Genomic DNA, 19,063 nt, shown 5'->3' on the forward strand with positions numbered 1-19,063 from the left:
TGCTTTCCTATTAACATTTGTCTTTTTTATTCATGTGAAGTGTTTTGTGGCAATTTTTTATTGCGAAAGGCACAATATTGAAAATAAAGATTATTATTAGTATTATCATTATTATTGTCAACTTTGGATGTCTACATACATCAAAATGAAGGCCGCTGGCTCAGCTTGTTAATGAGTTACTCTTTGTTAAATATGTTTGTTTGTTTAAAAAAAAACACAAACCCCACTTTCACTAGTGGAGCAGTTGATACAGAACACTTTCACTAGTGGAGCAGTTGATACAGAACACAGACGCACAGACACAAAACACACTGCTCGAGAATGCTGCTCTCACTGTGTGCAGTAATTGGTGGAATTCTAATAACCTTCTCAGTTAACGAAGGTAAGAGTCTTACTTTTTTGGTATGTTCGAATCTTGTGACCGCTGTTTAAAATGTATTTGAAATGTAATGTTCCATGGTGAGCACTCTTTTAAAGGGGAGCAGTGATGGTGTTGCTCATGATAACAACAAGTAAGAAGCCGTGCCATGTGGGCAGTACAGTAATCGTATTACATGTGCTAATAAGATGTTAAATCTTGGTCAGCATGCCTTTAAAGCAGGGGTCTCCAGCCCTGGTCCTGGAGAGCTACTGGGTCTTCTGGTTTTCATTTCAGCCGAGCTCTCAGTTACTTAATTGAACAAATCATTGGCTTAATTTCAAGATTAACATGTGTTCCAGATTTTTAACCCTTGATGACGTAAAGACACCTATAAAACCTGCAGGAATGGGGCTCTCCAGGACCAGGGTTGGAGACCCCTACTTTAAAGGGTTCAGTGATAATGTTACAAGAGCTAGAAAGAGGTACAATGGATCTGAAAGTCTGGTTGGCACTCCTTTAAAGGGGGGGGGGGTTTAAATAATATTGATAGAGCTAATAAGAGGTGAATAAATTGATTTAAAAACCTTGGTTGGCACTCCTTTCTGTATCTGCTTCTTTTAGTTATCACCCTATGTCTCCTTCCCTCTCTCCCCCTCCTCTCTCCCCCTCTCCCCCTCATCCTCCCTCTCACCCTTAGGCCTCTGTTCAGACTTCAGTCCAGACTATGAGGACTATGCTGAGTATGGGAATGAGACCATCTCATGCCCTCTCACTGTGACAATAGAGGGCAACGGTTCGGTCTCCTTCTCAGCAGGGGGCAGTGTGGGCAGCCAGCTCACCTTCCACTGTCCCTCCGGGCACTACCCTTACCCAGTGAGCCGCAGGACGTGCCAGAGCAGCGGGGAGTGGAGCAGGATGAGGTCACCGCAGGGCCGCACTGTCCGGACTGCCAGCTGCAGAGGTGAGACTCAGACACATGGCTGTGCTGAGATCAGGGCTGTGCCTGTACTCAGATGTTCCATGTAATTCCCTTTAAGAAGGTTTTGTCAGCAGGTATAAAAAAATGCCCTTATAAATGCTTCCCGATTTTCATTACATGAGAGTAGCTGGTATTTACTTCATGCTAATATTGGGCTTGGCTTTAATATATGAGTCACCAACATTTCGATGCAAAAGGGCCATCGTCAATATTGTAAACCAGGGTAAACTACGGTGAATGCATAGTATCACCATATACGGTAAATGCATAGTATATAGTTTGCCAGAGTCAAAACACACGTATTTATTAAGTGTTGATTTCAAACAAGAAAAGCTGACCTTCCCTCACCTTTGCAATTGAGTACCAATCAATAGCAACTGACTCCTGCATTGAGTGTTTTATAAGCTGATTTCCTTCTCATCTGGGGCACTGGAATTTTTACTGCAGCACTGCATAAACTGACAATGAAAATATGTTGCAAAACTAGCAAATGCACCCAATTCCTTAAACCGAACTTGCGCTACCGCTGTGGAAACTGGGACATTGTGGCAAAGTGGCTGCTGAGTGAGAACAGGTGCAGAGGTGCTGCAGTGCAGGAATAATCACAACCAGAAACTGGAATCCATTTGGAAAAGGGGTCTTTTATTTTAAATCCCAGTCTAGCGACCAAACAATAAACCTCCGGCAATACACACCAAAGTGTAATGCATGGAGGAACAATAATAATGGGTTGCAACCCAAATAATAAACACACGTTATCTGCCCTACTATAATACACACGGTCACCAGTCCGGGTGCGTGCAGTAGTGCTCGTGGTGGGTGATAACAATTTATTAAGTGACTGTGGTGTAGTGCTGGTCCAAGGCGACAGCTCCGGATATGTGTTAGCCGTCTGCTGATTCACAAACAAAGACAATTACTAACGACGACAAACAAACAAAAAACAGGAACACTTTATAATACAGGTGCATTAATTACAGTGTAACTACACTGTAATTACACTGTAACAAGAGTGTATTTAGTAAGTAAATTATGTGTAGTTACAGATAAAATACTATTATCGAAGATGTAATTACACCACAAGCTTACTTACAGTTAACTACATGTATTTTGTCTTAGTTACATGTAGTGTGGTTTAGTTACATTACACCTTCAAGTAAAATGTTGCAACATTTTGTGACCTTAATGATTACATGTTTCTTTATTGTAATTAACATGGTTTATAATAGAACTAAACTAAACTGTTGTTGTTATAACATGGTATTAGTGAGTCATGCCACAATACTGTACACTTCCAAAGGAGTAACAATCATTAGATTATTCTTTACATAAGAGGACAAACCAATATTCATAGAACAAAATGTTTTAGATGGCAACACATTGTCCATATAATGTCAATATAGAATCAGGCGCTCACATCACAAAACAAAAGGAGTAATGTATGCAGTGTATAAAGCTGAGATTCAGAATGTTACACGCTCAGAGAAGACCACAAATGTGTCTAATTTGTAAAAAAGATGTCTAATTTGTAATGTTGGTTAGATGTATACACACAAGCAGCAGTTTGTACAACAGTGCTTTTGGCAAAGCTACAGAACAAGGTATTTCAGAACATTTAGCATTTAACATTTAGGTTTTTCTAGCACAGTACTGTATTTTGCACGTGGGAAAACATCATTTTTGGTCTCTTTCTAATATTCCTCACATTACTCCGAATGTGTTGTATTCCAAACACAGAAACATCAAATTTTTGTGTATTTATGCTAGTTGGTGTGCTTACACCATGTTAATACATGTATTGGGCTGGTAATATAATATAATGTAATTACATGTAAGAAGGAACTTGTGATAATCATATGTTACACTGTAACAAAGGATCACTAAGCCACACTACATGTAACTAAGCCAAACTACATGTAGTTAACTGTAAGTAAGCTTGTGGTGTAATTACATATTCGATAATAGGATTTTATCTGTAACTACACATAATTTACTTACTAAATACACTCTTGTTACAGTGTAATTTCAGTGTAGTTACACTGTAGTTAATGTACCTGTATTATAAAGTGTTGCCCAAAAAACACTCACAAATACTTGTTTTACTTTTCTCTGGGTCACTCCCTGTCCTTCCAGTTTCTTTGTCTCCAAAAACCAAGCGAAGGAGTAGATTGTGATTCTCTGTCCCCTTTTATGCTATCACGCATGACCCCTTGGTAAATAAGTGCAGCTGTCTACACTCTGCAGCTGCTATGTCGTTTCCCTTCCGGGTCAATACGTTCCTGCAACAGAGTCTCGCCTTCTTCCAGACTGACCGACTTCCCGACCCTGGGAAAGAACTGTCAGGTCAGCCCATCCAAAGAACTCTACTTTCTCTGCTTAGCGCCCTCACAGGCCAGGAGGGAGATTTACAACCAAGATTCATTTTATTTCTGTCACAGACATGTATTGCTAAGGGTTACATAGGATGCATTTCTAAGGAAACCAATGAAAGAGAGGAAAAAAATATATCATAGGATAAAAGAAAGGTTAGACAAATAATCGCTTATAAAATATAATTGAGTTTTAGTTTGATCACGGCAGGTTCTGTATTAAATAACAGATTGTTATTGATTGATAATCAATAATTGTGTAACCAAGGGAAACTGAGGGACTGCATTGTTTTGTGTTGAGTAATTAATAGGGGTGTAATGATTCACTGTGTATCGTGATACTTGAATTACATGCTATATCATATAATATGTATCATGATACAGACCAAAAGCACACCCAAGCTCATTGCAGTTCACCGTGTGGTTCTTGGATGAAGAATATGTGTGTTTTATAATTGGTATGAACACGTATCTTCCCTATCTCATTGAATTCGAGTCTTTTAACAAAATAGTTCATAGATCATTTGCTCTTATTATGCATCTGGATCATCACATGTATTGTGAAACATACAGTATTAGGTATCGTACCGTGACATTAGTATATCGGTACACTCCTGTAATTGACACGTTTTACTCCCTTTAATGAATATCTAACTGTCCAACAGAGGGCTATTAAACCCTGTGTGACCCACTGGGCTCCCCAATAGCACTGTTTTAGAAGTGGAGAATCATAATTCAAGACTCTTATGGGTTTGAAAAGACTGCAATGGCAATCGGTAGCCAGCACCATCTAGTGGTCTGCCACTTTGGATCAAGTTTCCTTTTGTTTTGCTGGCAATACACTAGCTGTGCACTAGATGCCACTGGCGCTCACTAATAAAAAGACACTTTTTTCTGATCCACACGAATTGTTGGATTTGGCTGAATGTAAAAAACTCCTTCAAATTTGCATTTATGCCAGAATATATATCCCTAATTTGAAGCCTATTTAAAATTTCAAGTTCAGTAGTTCGGGACAAACACCAATCACAAAATGGTTTAGTACAAATATTTATTGTAGAGAATGCGGAGTATGTGATTTTACAGAAAAGTATGCTGTATATACACATTCATTTGGCATCAAACCTAACTTGGTTTGAGGGTTCACTGCCTGGCCGACTGGACGAGGCTGAGACCCCCACTGATAAAACATAAAAACTGTTATTAAGAAAGGTGGAGATGGGGAGGTGGTGGGTTACGATGAAATCAAAAAGCAAATGAGAGATAAGTGAAGAGGGTATTTATAGTGCTAACAATTTAAATTAGCTAATCTGTAAATTGAATGATTCAATTTGGTGATGCAGAGATTGGTGTCTGATTGGGGCAGCAGTGTGGAGTAGTGGTTAGGGCTCTGGACTCTTGACCGGAGGGTTGTGGGTTCAATCCCCAGTGGGGGACACTGCTGTTGTATCCTTGAGCAAGGTACTTTACCTAGATTGCTCCAGTAAAAACACCACTCTATAAATGGGTAATTGTATGTAAAAATAATGTGATATCTGAATAATGTGATATCTTGTAACAATTGTAAGTCGCCCTGGATAAGGGCGTCTGTTAAGAAATAAATAATAATAATAATCCTCCTCCCGAACTTTAATTATAAATTTCATTTGTGATTTTTTTGGTTAATAGTTGCAGGATACAGCAAGGGGAATACTTCTGTCAAACCCTTTATTACACATGGTATCGCCCACTGCTGTTTACTATCATAGCGTGTGTTTAATGTATAGCGCCTGTCTGTATTTGCTCAAACCCCTAATTGTCCTCCTTTGCGTGACCAAACCTATCGAGATAATGGAGATCTCTTGTGTTTTTACTGTTTTATTCCTTTGCAATCTTAATCCAGTGAGTTGCGCCTATATGCAAAGTTTATACCAAGCGCCTTTTCTGCAAGAATGAACAGCCATGCCTGGATCTCTCAGAAAAACCTTTTTCTGATGTTTGCAGTCATTCGGAGTTGTCCTTTCAGCAATGGATCAAATGCTGTGTTAACTTTTTTTTTTTTAATTGATTGTTTTTTGTTAATGTGCTTTGCTGTGAGTTCAGGAGCTGATCTTCCGTTCCAGCTGCCTGTCATAGATATATGTAACATGGGCTAGACCAGCCAAAGTGTCTTTCTAGTGTCTTCCAGTGCAAAGCTGGTGTAATGACAGAAACACAAGCTGGATCCAACGTGGCACTTTTCCTGAGTCCAGTTTTTGTGATTTCTAATAACCTAGAAATAATCTAAATGATCTAGAACCCAAACTGCCTGAGAGAGATGACATCTCTTACAACAATAAGAGATACCCTACACACCACAGATTAGTTTATATAAGAGAAACCATACACACCACAGATTAGTTTATATAAGAGAAACCCTACACACCACAGATTAGTTTATATAAGAGAAACCCTACACACCACAGATTAGTTTATATAAGAGAAACCCTACACACCACAGATTAGTTTATATAAGAGAAACCCGACACACCACAGATTAGTTTATATAAGAGAAACCCGACACACCACAGATTAGTTTATATAAGAGAAACCCTACACACCACAGATTAGTTTATATAAGAGAAACCCTACACACCACAGATTAGTTTATATAAGAGAAACCCGACACACCACAGATTAGTTTATATAAGAGAAACCCTACACACCACAGATTAGTTTATATAAGAGAAATCCTGCACACCACAGATTAGTTTATATAAGAGAAACCCTACACACCACAGATTAGTTTATATAAGAGATGCCCTACACACCACAGATTAGTTTATATAAGAGACGCCCTACACACCACAGATTAGTTTATATCTTACAAAGTAAATGGGCCAGTAAAAGCAGCTATGACAATGAGATTTGAAGCTGCTCGCTCTTTTGTTCACAGATTCTGGTGCAGCAGTTCATATTTGCACTTTGTTAACAGTTTCTTCTTGGGGGTTTGGTTTCTAACCTCCCCATGCTGCATGTGTTTCAGAGCTGCGCTGCCCCCCCCAGCTGTCCTTTGAGAACGGGCTCTTCTTCCCTCGCCAGGCCTCCTTCGCCCCGGGGGAGACCCTGCACTTCGAGTGCCAGACGGGATCCACCCTGCGAGGGTCCGCCATCCGAAACTGCACCCACAGGGGGACGTGGACTGGGCACACCCCCGTCTGTGAGGATGGAGGTGAGGGGGGGGGGGAGAGGAAAGAGAGGAAAGTCTCTGAGGAACTGAGATGAAGGGGCGACACCTCTGTCTCTGAGGAGGGAGGTGGGATGTGGGGAGGGGGGAATCCCGGTGTTTTGTTGTGTATCTCTGCAGTCCTGTGTTGTTGTATTTGTGTTGTTGTGTTGTTGTATTTGTGTTGTTGTGTAAACTCTGCTCTGCTCTGTTGTTCTCAGTGAATGACTGTCCTGACCCTGGGATCCCCGTGGCCTCTCTGAAAACGGGTTCTCGGTACTCCGTGGGGGACCGGGTTCAGTACCGCTGCCAGAGCGGACTGGTTCTGATCGGGTCCAAAGAAAGGGAGTGCCTGGAGAGAGGAGAGTGGAGCGGAACAGAACCAGCCTGCTACTGTGAGTATTGATACACCCTCCCCTCCATTCCTCCCCCCTCCCACTTCCATCTTTCCCCCTCCCTCCCCTCCCCTCCCCTCAACCTTATTTCAGTGCCCACCCCCCGTCTCACCTGAGTCTTTATTTTCTCTCCAGCAAGGTTCGTGTTTGACTCCCCTGAGGAAGTTGCCTCTTTCTTTGGATCCTCTCTTTCTGCAGTGATGGACGTCTCAACCTCAGACAAGCCACAGCATGGTACAGACAGACACACAGACAGAGAAAGACACAGACACACAGACAGAAAGACAGACAGACAGACAGACAAAGAGAGAGAGAGACAGAGAGGCAGTGAGACAGACAAACAGACAGACAGGCAGGTAGGCAGACAGACAGAGACAGATAGACAGCTGGCTCTTACTCTCCCCTAACCCTTCTCTCTCCCTCCTCTCACTCCCCCTCTTCTTCTCACCCCTACGCTCCTCTCTCCTTCCCATCTGTCTCTGTCCTCTCTACATCTCTTTCCCCCTCTCCCCTCTGCCCTCCATATCTCCCTCCCCTCTTTCCACTCTCTATGCCCTTCAGGTATAGTAAGCAAACTTGTTAAATTTGCAGACGACACAAAAATAGGAGGAGCGGCAAACACTGTTGAAGCAGCAAAGGTCATTCAAAATGATCTAGACAGCATTCAGAACTGGGCAGACACATGGCAAATGACATTTACTAAAGAAAAGTGTAAAGTATTGCATGCAGGCAATAAAAATGTGCATTATAAATATAATTTGGGAGATACTGAAATTGAAGAAGGAATCTATGAAAAAGACCTAGGAGTTTATGTTGAGTCAGAAATGTCTTCATCTAGACAATGTGGGGAAGCTATAAAAAAGCCAACAAGATACTCAGATATATTGTGAGAAGTGTTGAATTTAAATCAAGGGAAGTAATGTTAAAACTTTACAATGCATTAGTAAGACCTCACCTAGAATATTGTGTTCAGTTCTGGTCACCTCGTTACAAAAAGAATATTGCTGCTCTAGAAAGAGTGCAAAGAAGAGCAGCCAGAATTATCCCGGGTTTAAAAGGCATGTCGTATGCAGACAGGCTAAAAGAATCAAATCTATTCAGTCTTGAACAAAGAAGACTATGCGGTGATCTGATTCAAGCATTCAAAATCCTAAAAGGTATAGACAATGTCGACCTAGGGGACTTTTTGACCTGAAAAAAGAAACAAGGACCAGGGGTCACAAATGGAGATTAGATAAAGGGGCATTCAGAACAGAAAATAGGAGGCACTTTTTTACATAGAGAATTGTGAGGGTCTGGAACCAACTCCCCAGTAATGTTGTTAAAGCTGACACCATGGGATCCTTCAAGAAGCTGCTTGATGAGATTCTGGGATCAATAAGCTACTAACAACAAAACGAGCAAGATGGACCGAATGGCCTCCTCTCGTTTGTAAACTTTCTTATGTTCTTATGTTCTTTACCCCCTCCCTCCCCTCTCTCTTTACCTCTGCCCTTCTCCCGCTCTCTCTGTGCCTCCAATATAGAGAATATATATTATTTTCCTAGCTCTCAAATATAGATTTGTTATTGTTTGGTTTATTTCTATGTTTGAACGTGAAACTATAAGAAACTAACTCAGATGTGGTTTTGCATTATGACTCCGTTCGAGTGTTTTAAAGCCGCGAATGTCTCTTTGTGTTCAGCGTCGTATGGCAGGAGGGTGCAGATCACAGATGACGGGAAGCTCAACATTTATATCCTGCTGGATGCATCGGGCAGCATCAGCACAAAGGACTTTGAAGAGGCAAAGAACGCCACCATCAGCCTCATAGAGAAAGTATGAACTTTAAATGACACTACCCTTAGTAAAGAGTACCACAGTGAAAGCAAAGCAAAGTGTAATGAAGCATTGGTAAGCACTGTGCAGCACAGAGCGCTATGTTAAACCACACTATAAACCATGGTAAACTAACTCTTAGAAAAGATTTCCACAGTAAAAGCACAGCAAAGTGGATCAAAGCTCATTGAAAGCATGGCAAAGCACAGGTAAGGAGTGTTAAGCACAGAGAGGTATGGTAAACCATGTCAACGAATACAGCAAACCACTATTAGTTTATTTAGTGAAAAGACAGTGGTCTTGTACCATAAGAGATGGGGAAAAGGGGTCAACTGGACAGATTCACTTCTGTTAGTTTATGTAATTGGAAACTATTTGAAGCTACTTTAACATAATAATCTTGTTGAATCACTTGATTAACTCTGTCTTTCTGTATGTGTGTTTCTATTTGTATTCGTGTGTGTTTGTCTGTGTCTGCGTCTGTTTGCCTTTGTGTATGTCTGTGCCTGTCTGTGCATGTATCTGTTTGCGTGTCTGTGTGTGTCTGTCTCTGTGTGTGTGTCTGTGTCTGTGTCTGGCTGTCTGTGTACCTGTATCTGTGTTTGTGCCTGCGTGTCTGTGTCTGGGTGTGTCTCTCTGTGTGTCTGTGCCTGTGTGTGTCTTGCAGTTAGACACATACGAAGTCAGAATGAACTTCGAGATCATTTCCTATGCTTCTGAAGTGAAAGAGATTGTTTCCATGATGGATCCTGTGGTCAGTACTGACATGGACTCTGTGTTGGAGCTGCTGTCTGATTTCAAACACTTAGGTATGGGGGCATTACTGAACAATCGGCATGTCTTTTTCATTCATTTTTACACTTTGCATTTGCTTCAATCATTCAGAGGGGTTGTGGGTTGTGTTGCCCATCCAATAGGGCAGCAGTGTGGAGCAGTGGTTAGGGCTCTGGACTCTTGACCGGAGGGTTGTTGGTTCAATCCCAGGTGGGGGGACACTGCTGCTGTACTCTTGAGCAAGGTACTTTACCTAGATTGCTCCAGTAAAATCCCAACTGTATAAATGTGTAATCTCTGATCTCTTGTAACAATTGTAAGATGCCCTGGATAAGGGTGTCTGCTAAGAAATAAATAATAATAATACTATTGAGTTCTTAACAATTTTCTCTAAATCTGGATTACTGCTTCTAGCTTGTCTGGACAATCCTAAGTGCTGAACAGTCAAATCAAATCATATGATCTCTCTCCCCCCCCCCCCCCCTCCTTACCTCTTTCTCTCTGAGACTTCTTTTTAGACATCATAAAGAAGGAATTATATTATATATTGCAATGTCAAACTGAACAGGATTGCAGGATGCCATCTTTCTGTCTGAAGCTTTAAAGAAACTACACTCTCCCAGTAGAAATAAATGAATGTTGAATTATTTCTGTATTTCCTCTCAGAGCACGTCGGTAAAACTGGTACGAACCTGAGAGCCGCGCTGGAGAAGGTGTACGAGACGATGGCTTTTCTGAAACAAAGAGAACCAAAGCTGTTCAACGAAACCAGACACGTCCTTCTCATCTTAACAGATGGTATCATCATTGTCAGCAATATTATTATCATCATCATTATTATCATTTCATTTCAACAGGTTCTATATAAACAGATTACATACCTTAATATCAGATCAGCGTCTGTTTTATATTTAAATTTAATTACTTATAAGTGTTTGGTGGCTACCTCTGATCAAGTTGATTATTATTATTATTATTATTATTATTATTATTATTATTATTATTATTATTATTATTATTATTATGATTATGATTCTTTTGTAATTGTAAGAAGCAAATTAGGCTAACAGACAGACAGACAGACAGACAGACAGAAAGACAGACGGGCTGGCTGTGTTGTCCCCGCAGGTAAATCCAATACTGGTGGCAATCCATTACCAGCGCTGTCCAAAATCAGATCCCTGCTGGGGATTGAAAAAGGACGAGACTCCAACAAACGGGATGATTATTTAGGTAAGACCTCAACCGCAAAGTCTGTCACAACTTCATCACCTGAAACATGCGCTTACCTCTTATTAGCTTTATGAGCATTTTTACTGTAGACCTTTGAAGGAGTGCTAACCAAGGATCCCCTACCACTCTCCTTCTCCTCTCCCCTCCCCTCTGTTTCAGATGTCTATGTGTTCGGGGTGGGGGATAATGTGGACCAGGAGGAGCTCAATTCCATGGCGTCTAAGAAATCTAAAGAGAAACACGTGTTCCTGCTGAAGGACAACCAGGACCTGCGGCGGGTCTTTGACGAAATGATCCGTAAGAGACGAGTGGGGATTGGAACAAGGCTTTCATAGCAGTTTGATTCATTCCTAGTTTTACTATGAGATTAATCATACACACCTGAGCTGGTTACCTGTACACTGGAGCTAATCAGACTCGTAGTAAAACCTGGAATGGATGTCACTGCTATGCAATAATGTTCCCATCCCTGTAGGTCTCCCCCCTACAATCATTTCTTATTTCTCTTTTCCCTTCTCTATTTCTCTCCCATTCCTCCCTCCCACTCCCTCTATTATCTAACCCCTCTGTTCATCCCTACTACTTTTCTCCTCCTCCATCCCCCTCTCTATCTCTCTCCTTTCCCCTATCTTTCCTCCTACTTTCCTCTCCCATCTTCTTCCTCTCACCCTCTTCCCACTTTACCTTCTCTTTGCCCTCTCTCCTTCTCCCTCCTTCCCACACCCATCTCTCTCCTTTCTCTCACTCCACCCTCTAGAGGACAGCTCCTCCAGTGTGTGTGGGATTGCTCGTGACGTCACAGCCAAGTCGGCAGGAGACTCCAAGCACTTTGGCAACATGACTCACCCCTGGCACGTGCAGGTCCACATCCCTGTAAGTACCTCCCTTTAACTGCTGCTTTTCTGTCTGCAGATTTGTATTGTTTGCTGTTGTGAGGTTGGGGGGGGGGGGGGGGTTACTAGACTCATGAGGCTAAGACAAATCTTTTTTTGTTGTCCTTGGTGCAGACTTTAAAATATACTTTATTCAATACTTCTTCCAACCATTGTGCAGGATAACCCTGAGAAAATTGCACAGTAATTGTGCAGTCTCTTCCATGCTTTTCCCATAGTTATACCATGAATTTACCACATTTTTGCCATATTTATCAATATGCTTTACCATACCTGTCTGTGCTTTACAATGCTTACCTATGCTTTACCATTCTTTCAGTATGCTTTGTTATACTTTACCATGCCTTCTCTGTGCTTTACTACACTTTACCATGCTTTCACTATGGGCAACATTTATAACAGAGCTTCGTAATGAAATCGTTCCCACATTCCCTTACCTTCCTGTTTTGAGATCCTCATCCCCGGTCTATATTCATTTCATTCGCAGCAACACATAGAGAGTGTGGGCGCCAAATGTATGGGCTCCATATTGTCAGAGAATTGGGTTCTGACGGCCGCGCATTGCTTCAGAGAATACGATGTGCAGAACCCAGAGAAAGTCACCATTACCCACGGTAAGCTATAAATGTTAATTAACATTAACTGCTACCCCCACCTAGCCCGTGTGTCTGACAGTCTCTTCACATCAAGCCCCTGTGTGTCTGACAGTCTCATTCTTGTCTTGTAAAGGAGGTGATGTGGGTGTCAACGCTGCTTCTATTGAAATGCACCATGAGTACAAGGTCAGAGCTCTGCAGTCGAGGGGCATCAAGGAGTTTTACGATTATGACATCGCGTTAATTAAACTCAAAAACAAAATCAAGATATCGGAGAAAGTCAGGTAAGATGTCATGGAGAAATACTGACGAAGGCACTCGCTGAAACGCTTGTCTGCTTGACTCAGGTTCTTCGTGTTAGTAACACTGATGAAGGCACTAGCTGAACTGCTTGTCTGCTTGACTCAGGTTCTTCTAGTTTCAGTAACACTGATGAAGGCACTAGCTGAAATGCTTGTCTGCTTGACTCAGGTTCTTCTAGTTTCAGTAACACTGATGAAGGCACTAGCTGAAATGCTTGTCTGCTTGACTCAGTTCCTTCTAGTGTCAGTAACACTGACGAAGGCACTAGCTGAAATGCTTGTCTGCTTGACTCAGTTTCAGAAATACTGATGAAGGCACTAGCTGAAACGCTTGTCTGCTTGACTCAGTTTCAGTAACACTGATGAAGGCACTAGCTGAAACGCTTGTCTGCTTGACTCAGGTTCTTCGTGTCAGTAACACTGATGAAGGCACTAGCTGAAATGCTTGTCTGCTTGACTCAGGTTCTTCGTGTTAGTAACACTGATGAAGGCTCTAGCTGAAACGCTTGTCTGCTTGACCCAGGTTCTTCGTGTCAGTAACACTGATGAAGGCACTAGCTGAAACGCTGGTCTGCTTGATGAAGCTCTTAGTTAATTTCTCTTTGCCTTGATTTCAGACCCATTTGTTTGCCATGCACTCAAGCAGCAACTCACGCACTGAAGAAAGTCTCCACAGCAACGTGCCAGGATCACGGTGAGAGGGGCTTCATTCTATTTATTTAACCAGGAATAAACCCTTTCTCTCTTCTTTCCTTCCTGTCCTTCTTTCCCTTTCTTCTTTCCTTCGCATGCTTTCTCTCTTTATTCCTTATTTCCTTCCTTCATTTTCAACCTCCATCTCTCCTGCTCTTTTTCCTTCCTTCCTTCCATGCTCCCAGTTCTTTATTAAGCGCACCTTCCAATTGTCTCCCCAGAGAACGAGCTCTTGAATCGGAACGAGGTCCTGTCAGGATTTATATCTGAGGAGAAGAACAAGAAAGAACAGGATCAAAAGATTACGGACAAGAAGACGACCTATATTCAACATGGAGACAAGGTGAGACTGCCCCCTGCAGGTGAGACGTGTCTTTACAAGCAGGGGGAAGGAGTAGTGTAGATAGAGCCCAGTTCGATAGGAGCTGAGAGACCCACATGAAGGTTTGAACTGCTTTGATTGAGACCATAGGGGTGTTTTTAACTTATTTAAAATAGTTACAAGATGTGTGATGACAAGTGAATCCAAACAACAACAGCAACAGGGCTTGAAATGAACTTTTCCATCCACTAGCCATCAGGGCTAATGGATGGAAAACTCCATCGGCCCCGCACACATTTTAGTGGCCCAGTATAATGTTAATTGATAGTTCACCAAAAATGCAGAGTTTGTGTTACAGTGTATGTTTAATATATTAAATAAGGGAACAAGAGAAACTGCAAAAACAAGCAACTATTGGGATATGTAAAAATTACATAAATTGTGACCATTGATCAGATCATAAAGAGTCAGAAAAACTATAAAACTAAACCACGTTTCAGTGTGGGACTAATTTCTCAGTATGTCCCCCCTTGACTGCTAGCTTGCAATTTGCTATTTGTCACTCTGAGACAGACCATGTCTTCTTGCTCTTCTTGTTGAAAATGCCACATACTAAACCTGTAAGCTGACCCATCCTAAATTAATCAATTACAAAGTACTTTTTATTAATCTTCATCACTAAAAAGCTGATTTTATTCTATCATTCTATTCGCCACGTTTCATTAATAGCTTGTGGCAAAGTGGTTAGTAGTGCACAGGTGCAGTGGTGATGCGGTGCTCAGGAATGAGAGACACAAGACAGTTCACGGTGAAAAAGCAGCTCTTTATTTGCTGACAAATAATAATACCTGGCTCTACACAACGATGTGTATCGCCCGGGCAAACCACAGGGTTCAGTCCCGAAATAATAATAGACTAAACAAGACACACACAAACACAACACAGCCACAAGTCCAGAGTGAGTGCTCTTAGTGAAAGTGGTGATTTACAGGTTTATTTGTGTATTATTATTATTTATTTCTTAGCCGACGCCCTTATCCAGGGCGACTTACAATTGTTACAAGATGTTACATTATTTTTTTACATACAGTTACCCAGCAATCTAGGTAAAGTACCTTGCTCAAGGGTACAGCAGCAGAGTCCCCCACCTGGGATTGAACCCACGACCCTCAAAACAAAACACTTAACACAGAAGTTAATTACTTTCATTTCCCAAACTAGTCCTTTCAGTAACCATATCGAAGGAACAGATTACATAGTCTCACCCCCTGTTATACCCTTAGTCATGCCCCCTGTGATAGCTAGTTCAATCACGTCTCCTCAAATCCATGACTGACACATCGCGTACCGCATTAGGGGGATGACTTCGGGCATTGTGACTCCGCCCCCTTCCAGTACTAGGCACTCTGTTCCTGTTATACAGCGCCCTCACAGGTCAGGAGGGAGATTGTTAACTAGGATTCATTTGCTCTCTGTCACATAGCTATTGCCATAAACTGAACAGTTGTATAAATTTAATTACAGAATATTATTGCAGTAATTATTTTAGGCATTCATATATTTGCAACAACTATAATAAACAATAGAATCGTAAAAGCTTAAGCTTTGAATTGAAATTACTTTTAAAAACAGTAGCAGAATGTTACAGCAGTGTCATCACTGAATGGAAATAAAACATTAATCATTTTTTAACTGCACATAAAAACATTACCAATAGGAACTAAAATATTAAAATCAACAAGCACAGAAAATCACCCTTTCAAGTTGTGCTTGGCGCTACTGTAACTCAATCAAAACTGTGCAAAGCTGCTGTCGACACTTGCTAAGGAAACGATTTACTACTGGAGCCTTTATGCAATCATTTCAGTTTTCAGATATATTGACGTATGTCAGCAGTTAAAATATTCTTTGCTGGCTGGTTTTAAATGTGGTGCTGCATACTCCAGAGAATATTTTTCATGTTTTGTAAATCAGAAAAATCACAGGGAAACCAGCTGCTGATAGGTTGAAACAATGAATCAATATGAAAATGAAAATAAAATACATACTGAATATACTTTTTAAATATATTAAATGGAAAATAAACATATTTTAAAATATATATGTTACAATATACTGGCAAATGTATTGTAATATGTTGTAATATAAGAATATATATATTTTATTTATTATTATTTTTTTTTTTAATTTAGAGTGACCAATTATTATTTTAATTTATTTTCCCCCAATTTGAAATGTCCAATTGTGTTCTTTTCTCCTCAACGCAGCGGGTCCCCACACAGCACAGACGTTCTGAGGGTGTGTGAGCATCGACCAATCTCATAAGCATAAAGCCAGAATCGCTTTTACACTGAGCAATCCAGAGCAGAGGTGGGCGGGCTACCAATCCCGCAGAAAAGAGACCAGCCCTGATTTGTATCCACTCTGAATGTGCCTGGCCAGTAGGGTTTGCTGTTGCGCGATGAGAAGGAGCCCATGCCAGTTTCCCATCCCCTACCCCGGGAGCATCAGAGCCAATGTGACGCCCCCTTTTGAGTCCCCAGCAAAGTTCGGCCTCTTTGCACAGCCCAGACGCAAACTGGCACCATCCAAGCTGTGTGACTCATCCTGCACTCCCAGCGGCAGTGCTTTAACTGGATGAGCCACACGGGGACCCCCAAGAATACTGTATATTAAAATATGCAATTTATTGCCGTTTTAAGATATAAATATATTTGTCAATATAAATAAAATATATTGCAATACATTTTAAAATACACTTATATTTTCCTTTTAAGACAAGTACATTGACAGTATATTTGAAATATGACTTTGCTCACTATACTAGCCTTTCACATTTCTTTGGAGGACTGGGTTCCAATCAGCGGTGCTAAGTGGCGCTAGTGAGGTCATGTTAATGCACTAGACCAGCCTTTCACCTTCTCTGTGTTGTGGTTGCAGCTCTGCGCCTGTGTCGAGAAGGCGATGGAGGCACGCATTTATGAAAATGTGACGAGAGTTTCTGAAGTTGTGACGGACAGATTCCTGTGCACTGGAGGGTCGAGTCTGTTTAAGGAGTCGATAACTTGTAAAGGTAAGTGATCTTAAATCAATCGGTTTAGTTAATTTCTCTCCCAAAGGACAAGGGGTCAAAAAAATGTGAATTTTGCCTATAAGTAGGTTTGCTACTTTTCGATTTTAATTAAAAAGGTAAAAAGGGGTTTCTCTAAATGAGACGTTTCTCAATGGCATAAAAAAGTCTGGGGTTTTCCCAGGGCTCCCGAGTGGCGCATCCAGCAAAGGCAGGATGTGATCTATAGTCTGGACGTCGTGAGTTCGAGTCCAGGCTATTCCACAGCTGACCGTGGACGGGAGCTCCCAGGAGGCGGTGCACAATTGGCGGAGCGTGGCCCGGGGGGGAGGGTTAGGTCGGCCAGGGTGTCCTCGGCTCACAAGCCTGTAAGTGATGGCCAGAAATGACATTTTTCTTATTGAAGCTGTTTCTTTAATGCAACTACCACATGGACATGAACCTATCCAAGTGTATCAAATCCTATGCAGGCCCACTTGTCCAATTTTTCTCATTTAAAGGTTCCTACTTTACCTCTGTTTTATAATTTGAGCGCCATCTTTAACTAACTTCAGTCTTCAGTGTATTCAGCAAAACACTGAACTGTCCAATTCGAATTACGCCACCTGATATTGTACTGATGAGGACTGTAGGACACTGTACGTCTGTCTGCAGCGTTAATGATAGTAAATTATGGAAGAATGTAGTAAACTAACACAGACACCAAGAAGGAATGATATTGTAGTGTCTCTCCTCCCTTGTCCTTTCTTTTAGGCGATTCCGGTGGTTCTCTATTTATTCAGAAGAAGCGCAGATATTTCCAGGTAAAATCAATTCTCTCTTTCTATATGTATTTTCACTTTCAACATAAATTACTTAGATTTCCAATATCTCATAAACCATTTCAGTTGGGAACTTCATATTTTCAGTGTTGTGTAAACTTTTCATTCAAACTCTAACAACACCCTTCACTTTGACCTGTGCCCTAAGATGGCCAGCATACTGGGGTCATGTGACTTTGTTTTCCTAGCGCTTTGAGATACTGCCTTCATATTCAGTACACAGCTGTATTCCGTGATTCTCTCATTCAAGTTTGATTGTGGGTGGCGTACAAGAGGAATGAACCCTTCCATGACAATTATTTTACGAAACTTGTTAAAGTAATTCCCCTCAATACAGCTGCTGAATCTTTAGACGCACCTTCCTTTACTTGTTATATATACACTCCTCAAGCGCACATGGAGTGCTGCTGTGTTTATTTCACTTAGCAGGATAGACGACCCTTCGGGGGCTCGTCCGGGTTATTCAGCCTCATCCTCATTACTGGAGTAACTCCTGAACAGCACCTTCATGCTGTGTGTCTATTGGTTTTGAGATAACGCTTATTCTTCATTGAACTTGACTGTATAATGACAGTGGTATTTAGAATGCAATTCCCCTCCTCGTCTGTAGGTGGGAGTCATAAGCTGGGGCACCATGGATGTGTGCGACCTGAGAGACACGCCCCCCGCCAACGCACGAGACTTCCACATCAGCATCTTCAAAGTGTTGCCGTGGCTACAGAAGCACTTGGCCAGCGACATCGACTTCCTGCCGAAAACGGAACTCAAGGAAGGGGAGGGGCTTATCTCCATGTGTGAGAAGTAGATGCTCTGGTCTCTATAGGAAATCTTCTGCAATGCGTGTTTAATTTATGGAATTTTAATCAATTAAAATATTATATTAAAATACAGTGACACCCATTTATTGACTCAGTATGCTATTGCTGTTCACCTGAGAAGTTGCATGGAGTAAATGTTGATTTTATATTAAACGTTTTCCCCCTATGTCCCCTTACCTTTTTATAATGTTTGCAATAATTCAGAGTGCAGTAATTCAATTACTCAACTATTAGTATTATTGTAGTTTTATTTTTTAATTGAAGGTGCTTTCCTGAGTTCAGGAGCTGCTCTACAGTTCTAGTTACTGCTGTAGATATGGAGGCTGGATCTGAAAAAGTATCTTTATATGTGGGACCCTCCCTATGTGTCTGTTGCTTTAATGAAACTAAACACTGGAAGAATGTAGTAAACTAACACAGACACCAAGAAGGAAT

At 41.3% G+C, this 19,063-nt stretch overlaps 1 protein-coding gene across 1 annotated transcript; it reads left to right on the forward strand.

Annotated features, from left to right (window-relative positions):
- The first annotated feature begins 243 nt into the window (after nucleotides 1-243).
- Nucleotides 244-18,680, forward strand: LOC117971245 (complement factor B-like). Its single transcript, XM_059008802.1, has 18 exons — nucleotides 244-382; nucleotides 1,059-1,322; nucleotides 6,714-6,899; nucleotides 7,115-7,288; nucleotides 7,424-7,522; nucleotides 8,973-9,106; nucleotides 9,774-9,915; nucleotides 10,547-10,678; nucleotides 11,009-11,113; nucleotides 11,273-11,410; nucleotides 11,871-11,986; nucleotides 12,494-12,620; nucleotides 12,736-12,886; nucleotides 13,522-13,598; nucleotides 13,819-13,940; nucleotides 16,860-16,992; nucleotides 17,743-17,792; nucleotides 18,421-18,680. Exons 1-18 carry the CDS (start codon nucleotides 322-324, stop codon nucleotides 18,613-18,615), a joined length of 2,406 nt encoding a protein of 801 aa, XP_058864785.1. The 5' UTR covers nucleotides 244-321; the 3' UTR covers nucleotides 18,616-18,680.
- Nucleotides 18,681-19,063: the final 383 nt, after the last annotated feature.

Source organism: Acipenser ruthenus, chromosome 38, assembly GCF_902713425.1.
Source record: "Acipenser ruthenus chromosome 38, fAciRut3.2 maternal haplotype, whole genome shotgun sequence".
Classification (NCBI taxonomy): domain Eukaryota; kingdom Metazoa; phylum Chordata; class Actinopteri; order Acipenseriformes; family Acipenseridae; genus Acipenser; species Acipenser ruthenus.